The sequence below is a fragment of the Acanthisitta chloris genome, unplaced genomic scaffold (assembly GCF_000695815.1).
Source record: "Acanthisitta chloris isolate BGI_N310 unplaced genomic scaffold, ASM69581v1 scaffold1410, whole genome shotgun sequence".
NCBI lineage: Eukaryota > Metazoa > Chordata > Aves > Passeriformes > Acanthisittidae > Acanthisitta > Acanthisitta chloris.
In genome coordinates this window covers 411-6,540 of record NW_008649710.1, presented here as the reverse complement: position 1 = coordinate 6,540, position 6,130 = coordinate 411, and the positions used below count along the sequence as shown (strand labels likewise).

General features: G+C 39.8%; 1 protein-coding gene across 1 annotated transcript in view; it reads right to left on the bottom strand.

The window, feature by feature from the left end:
- EEF1E1 (eukaryotic translation elongation factor 1 epsilon 1) overlaps nucleotides 1–4,790 on the bottom strand; it is a 14,853-nt gene extending 10,063 nt beyond the window's left edge. The window contains exon 1 of the mRNA XM_009070662.1: nucleotides 4,594–4,790. Coding sequence (XP_009068910.1) covers nucleotides 4,594–4,749 — 156 coding nt within the window. The 5' untranslated portion in view covers nucleotides 4,750–4,790. The remainder of the gene's footprint in view (nucleotides 1–4,593) is intronic.
- Between the last annotated feature and the right edge of the window lie 1,340 nt (nucleotides 4,791–6,130).

Below are 6,130 nucleotides of genomic sequence, written 5' to 3'. Positions count from 1 at the left end.
AAGAGTGTTCCTCTCTTGGACAGTTTAATGAAAATATGAATTCAATACTGTATTTGAATTTCTATTACATGCAGGAAGCTCAGGTCTGTTAGCTGCCATCAGTATCATTGTCTTTCATGTACTGAACGTCACCACTTAAATTGACTATGTACATGCAATCCCAGGATTAAAAGACTGAAATAGTCTTGGAAATTGGTTTTAACTATATGAACTTACTGTTGCGATCCCTCAAGAAACCCCTTCTCAAATTCCAGACAGGTATTTAAGGCATAGCTGCAATATGATGTACTAACATACACTGAACAACTGCGGCAATTCAAATTTCCTTTTTGGGTATGAGGGAGAAAAGCAACGGAAAGAAAAAGATGTTGCATTATTTATGGACTAACCAATGGACTTCCATTTGCTTGTTCTATGGAAAAAAGTAATTCCAATTTACAGCCCATATCCGGCGACAGCTCAACACATCCCATCCAGGGTACACTTCTGACTACCCCACAGTATTGCTCACTATCTTTTTAGTATGCAATCTAATTGCCTGTAATCCATTTAATCCACTAAGGCAACTGAATCCCTTCCAGTCACTACAAGTTGAGACAGCAGCTCGTGTGATTAACAGTTGCTTCTTCTGACAACCAAATAGCTTACAATGGACCTAATCCCACTCCAATTTCATCCACAACACTCTGCGGGTGTATGTACTTCCCTTACACACAGCGGCGTGCCCTTTCAGTCAGCAAGATTCTCGAGGTCATTTATGCCCTGAACGCCTTTATCTCTATCACACCACGCAAAGACAAAACGCTGAGCACTCTCGAATTGCCTCAGGAAAGCCCCTGACAAGGCAGAACCCAAGAAAAGGTTTCTGCAGCCATATCCAAGAAAAGCAGAACTGCACTGTTGGTGCATAGCTGTATTTTTAATTCTCATGCAACACTCTTCTGTCTAACTGGCAAACTGTGAGCTAAACCTGGTATCGGAGAATATTCTATTCAATATCCTGTTTCCTGTAAAAGACAACAGAAAAATAAGCAACAAATGTTGCTCCAATATCGAAATTCAATCTTTTACCCTGTAAGTCTACAAAAATATGCTGGTGCTAACAGAAGAGGGAGAGAAGTGAACACACAAAGCTGAAGTGTAAAAAAATACTTGCTGAACAAGCTTGCTGAAGGGAGTAGGCAGCCAACGTAGACCGCTACTAAAAAAGAGTTTACAAAAACTGTGGATTAATGGCATGGACCGAGCATGGATTAACCTGCTTCTACATCTGTGGAAACAGCAATTTTTCAAACCAGCACATTAAAAAGGAACTGAAACTTTCTTATTAGATTTCTAATTGGATTTCAGGATTATGGCCAGACAGGACAAGAAATTGGGATAAAGCTAATTGAAATTACAGAACACGGTTTTGTATGAGACACTGGAAGCAGTACACAAAAATTCTTAGTTAGAATTATACTTCAGAGACCAAAGGTTTCTACATTTCTGTGGATGCTTTTCTGTAAATCCAAGTACAAGCTCCCAGTCATTTGGCATATACCTCTGAAGATGGGGTGGGGGGAAGAACCCTCAAGTTTTACATACATAAAATTGACAAAGCAGAGGCATTAAAATCTGAACAGAATTCAGTAGCATTTAAGTAGGTATCTGATGGCACAAGTGTTTCACAAAGAAGGGAAATTTAAGTTAGATGTTAGTAGGAAATGGGAGGGTGGTGAGATACTGGAACAAGCTGTCCAGGGAGGTAGTGGATGCCCCAGCCCTGGCAGTGTTCAAAGCCAGGCTGGATAAAGACTTAAGCACCCTGGTCTAGTGGGGAGGTGTCCTGGCAGGAAGGGTTGGGACTAAATGATCTTTAAGGTTCATTTCAACTCCTTAACATTCTATGATTCTACAAAAGGATCTCAATTCTTTCCCTGAGGAGTAGAAAAACTATTAATTATGAAGCACAACGACTCAATAATCTTCAGATTTTTACCCTATGCAGCTTAATTTACCACTAACCAAACACAGGAAAATACTCTCTTACCTGTGCAAAAGAAAGTTTACATAATGCATCGGATAGTATGCCATTACTGCTATTGACATTCATCATTCCTACATATCTGCTGAAGAACAGTGCAGAAATGCTGCTCCCATTTATTCTGTTCAGTACAAAAGCACAAACCAAAATGAGACAAAACTCCACAAGCCCTTTTACTGGCCTGTTCTAAACAGTGTGGCATTTGCTCTGAATGAATATAAAAACCTGGCTGAGACAGTCTCTTTCACCACTGTTTTCATGCCAAGTAACAGCCTTAGGCAACATGTCAGTAAGTACAATTTAAGAACCTATTTTCCTAAGATCAACAGAAAATCCTTCCTGTTTGCATTAACAAACATTCAAACAGTTATTTACTGACAATTTGTAGAACCACCTCAGTTAAGGGTTAAACAGAGGCAGCCTAAAGTTTATAGCAGAAGTGACTGAACTGTTTTTGGCACAGCTTATTATAAATTGTGGCTCTAGGCTGCAACCGTCCCAAGACTGCCATTGTGTATTCCAGACACGTTGTAAAACTACAGTCTCAGACTTCCCTCCCTATTTTAGTTTCTTTTTTAAATTTTTTTTTTACCCAAACTCCCTTTTGGCACAGTACACTTTAATGGTAGGCTGCTTCTTCTTCTGATTAATCATGGTGGCAAGAGAACAAATTAAAGAGCGCACCTTAATTGCTATACTATGAAATTATTAGTGCTGGAACAATTCCACAGCAGCCCTGTATTAGACTAAATTCTGTCTCTTCATCACTTGCTAAGAAAAAAAAATGCCATAGGAAAACTTCAAAATGGTAACATCTATTAGAATGTACTTAAAGGCAGAGTGACACTGATTGTTTCTCAGTCAGGAAATTTTGGTTTGCTGGTAAACACTTGATTTATCTACATATTTGCATTTCAGCATATTGTCTTTTCTATGCAGCCAGTGTTGCTAAGGCTAAAACTGCAAAGAGAAATCAGCTTCAGCATGAACTCTGCATCTGGTTTTAATACTCAAATGCAGTTCTGGAAATACTCACATGCATGTACTGACAATGCAGGTATCATCACTTAAGTCATCTAGAGCAGATGTATTTTGTTATAGCAAGATAGAAAACTTGCTCTTGATTTTATATGCTAGAAGGGCAAGAAAGTCATACCACAGCTAAACATGAAGTTAATCCCTGATTAGTCAATGCCTCCTTCCATCAAGTTCTGAAAATCCGAAAGGGTAAACAGCTTTCATGCACTATCTGCAGAGTAACAATGACTATGAAAACGTTTTGATAGCATTTGCACATAGAAAATAAGAGCAGAGATATTACAAAGAGAAGCAATGTAAACAAACTTCCGATTAACCAGTGGAAGATATTCCCCGGATACAATGAAATCAATTGTGGAATATAAGTGAGACAAATGGTTCTTCAGGACTTTCACCAAGTTGGTAAAACAGGCATGATACTCCAAGTCCTCAAGATCAAGAGGGCTGTTCACCTTGAACAAGACAACAGATCAGCAACAAAGTTTTGCCTTGCATGGTTTTAAGATGCAACATTCTCCTTGATTTTGAGCAACAGTGTGTTAACGCTGCTACAGTTTAGCTTTGGTTTCTGCACACCTCACCCACACCTAACAAAAGTCAGAAGCATCGACTCTGCTAGCTTCAAATAAAGTCAACCTTGCAGCTCAGACTCACTAGCAGCACTGAGCAGTGTAACTTTCCATCCAAAACATACTTTCAAAATTAGAAAAAAAACAAACCACTTTGAAAACCGATTGAATTTCACTGCAGTTTTACACACACTTAGTAACAGCCCTTAGCACTTAACAGCATAAAGCAAACTTTCTCTTCAAGTTGTTCCCACAAGACTACAAAAATACTAATTATCAGTTACAAGGAGTATGAAGGAAAACAGAGTAAGTTTTGCTATCTACTCCTTGCCATCTAGCTGCTCAAATACAGGGCTTCCACCCGTTTAGGAGATAAGCTCCAGACAGCAAGCAAAGTTGAATACAGACCACCAAGGTCTCTGTATACAGAGGCTCGATGTCAAGGGCAGTTTTGCAGAGGTTCCTTTATGATTTCACTTTTCATAAACAATTCTATCCAGCCTTTGGCATCAATACCAATTACCACAGCATCAAGTGTAGCCTTTATTCCACAATTACCAAATCAGTAAGAACAGTTCTTTACACAGTCAGAGAAGTGTTATCTTGAAATGTAACATCAACTTGGTTTGGAAGTTGCACCTTACACAGACAGTTGAACAATCTCTGAACCACATGGAACACCCTGGGCATTACAGCCACTGAACTGAGCACTGCAAGAGCTCTGTTTCATGTATTTTAGTTTTAGCCATTTTCCCTCCTGTATCAAGTTGCTGGGGTATTTTTGTTAATGAAAGCAAAAAGCAGCAAGCAGGATAAAAGCCAGTACTTAATGACACTGTCAGGCCTTTAGCATTTGCTCAGTTTTATTCACATTTTGTTTACACACACATTACCACTGTTCTCTTCTTCACGGTCTAGTCACTCCAAACCTCAGTGGCAAGGTCATCAAGTGCTCCTTACCTTCAGAACTGTTCTAGTATCTTCCTTACTGGAGCTTCCATTTACTCGAGTCACTCTATATTCTAACCACTGCTGAACAACAGCTTTCTCCTCGGCAGTGCTTCCCAGCAGTTGGTCCTTCTTGGCCTGCTTGACCAAGTGGGCAGCGATGGTCATCAACCCTGTCAAACCAGGACCATTGTTGGTCTGAAGAACAGGAACCTACAAGTGGAAACAAAAGTGTAATACTAAACAACTCATTTAAAAAAACCAGTATAGCTGTATGAACAGCTATTGGTTTTTCATAGTCCCTCAAAAGGACCTTTAAAACAATATACCAGGATTTGGGATTGTTCCTACTAAAGGTGGTTCCATCAAAGCCAACTCTATGTTTGCTTTTTACTCTTCGGGGTGGTTTGTTTTCAGTTTTCAGAAGAAGAATGTGAACAAACCAAGACATCTTTATCTCCAATTAATCAAGTTCTGACAGTATTAGCCAGAAATAGTATTGCTTGTTATAACACTGGCCGAAACCTTTATTAACTGACTTTTAACTGGTTTTCAAAGTCAGGTCTCTGACTGAAGACTGTTAAGTCAGCAGCATCCAACTTCTCTCTGAGCAAATTACACTACCCAGACCTACTGAAATGCTTATCCATACTTACTGTCCTGTTCCCAAACAAGTTAGGAGCTCTCTGGTATCAGAACAACACAACACACCTCTAGCTTTGACCATGTCTTTGTTAGTGACATCAGCACACGTTAAACTGTGGGAAGCGAAACTGAACCACTAGTGCAAGAAATGAAGTGAATAGACTGAGCCTCACTGCAACAGACTGAAGCCCATTCAGTCATTTATGGCATCCAATAATAGAAGCTGACTAAAATGCAACAAAGTACCTGACCACACAGAGGAGTGTTTTCTGTGTTCAGGTTTATTTAGTCTAAGGTGCAAGTTGAAAGCATAATCTTAATTTTGTAGTTGTATCGAGTCTTTGACTACTATTCAGATTTTTTTCCACTGAATATGCAGCTAGAACTACAGACTCATATAGTTACTTGACTTTTCCAGACTTGAGCTTTACAATTATAAGGTTAATGTACCAGTTGGGTAGTCAAACAACTAAGGAAGCTTTTGCAACTAAAGAATACACATACGCATATGTATACATACGAATGTAGGGGCCTACAAGGGAGTCAGAGAGGGACTCTTCGGTAGAAGCTGCAGTGACAGGACAAGAGGTAACAGGTTCAAACTGAAGGATGGGAAGTTTATGTTAGAGATTAGGAAAAAGCTTTTTCCTGTGAGGGTGGTATGACACTGGCAGAGTTTGTCCAGAGAGGTAGTGGATGCCCCAACCCTGGCAGTGTTCAGAGCCAGGTTGGATAAAGCCTTGAGCAACCTGGTCTGGTGGGATGTGTCCCTGCCCATGGCAGGGGGGTTGGGACTAGATCATCTGTAAAATTCTGTGATATACAAGTTCAGGGCTCTTAGCATAAACAGTCAATTAAAAAAAACCAAACCAGCCCAAAACATAAGGCAAGTGCACAGCTGCTT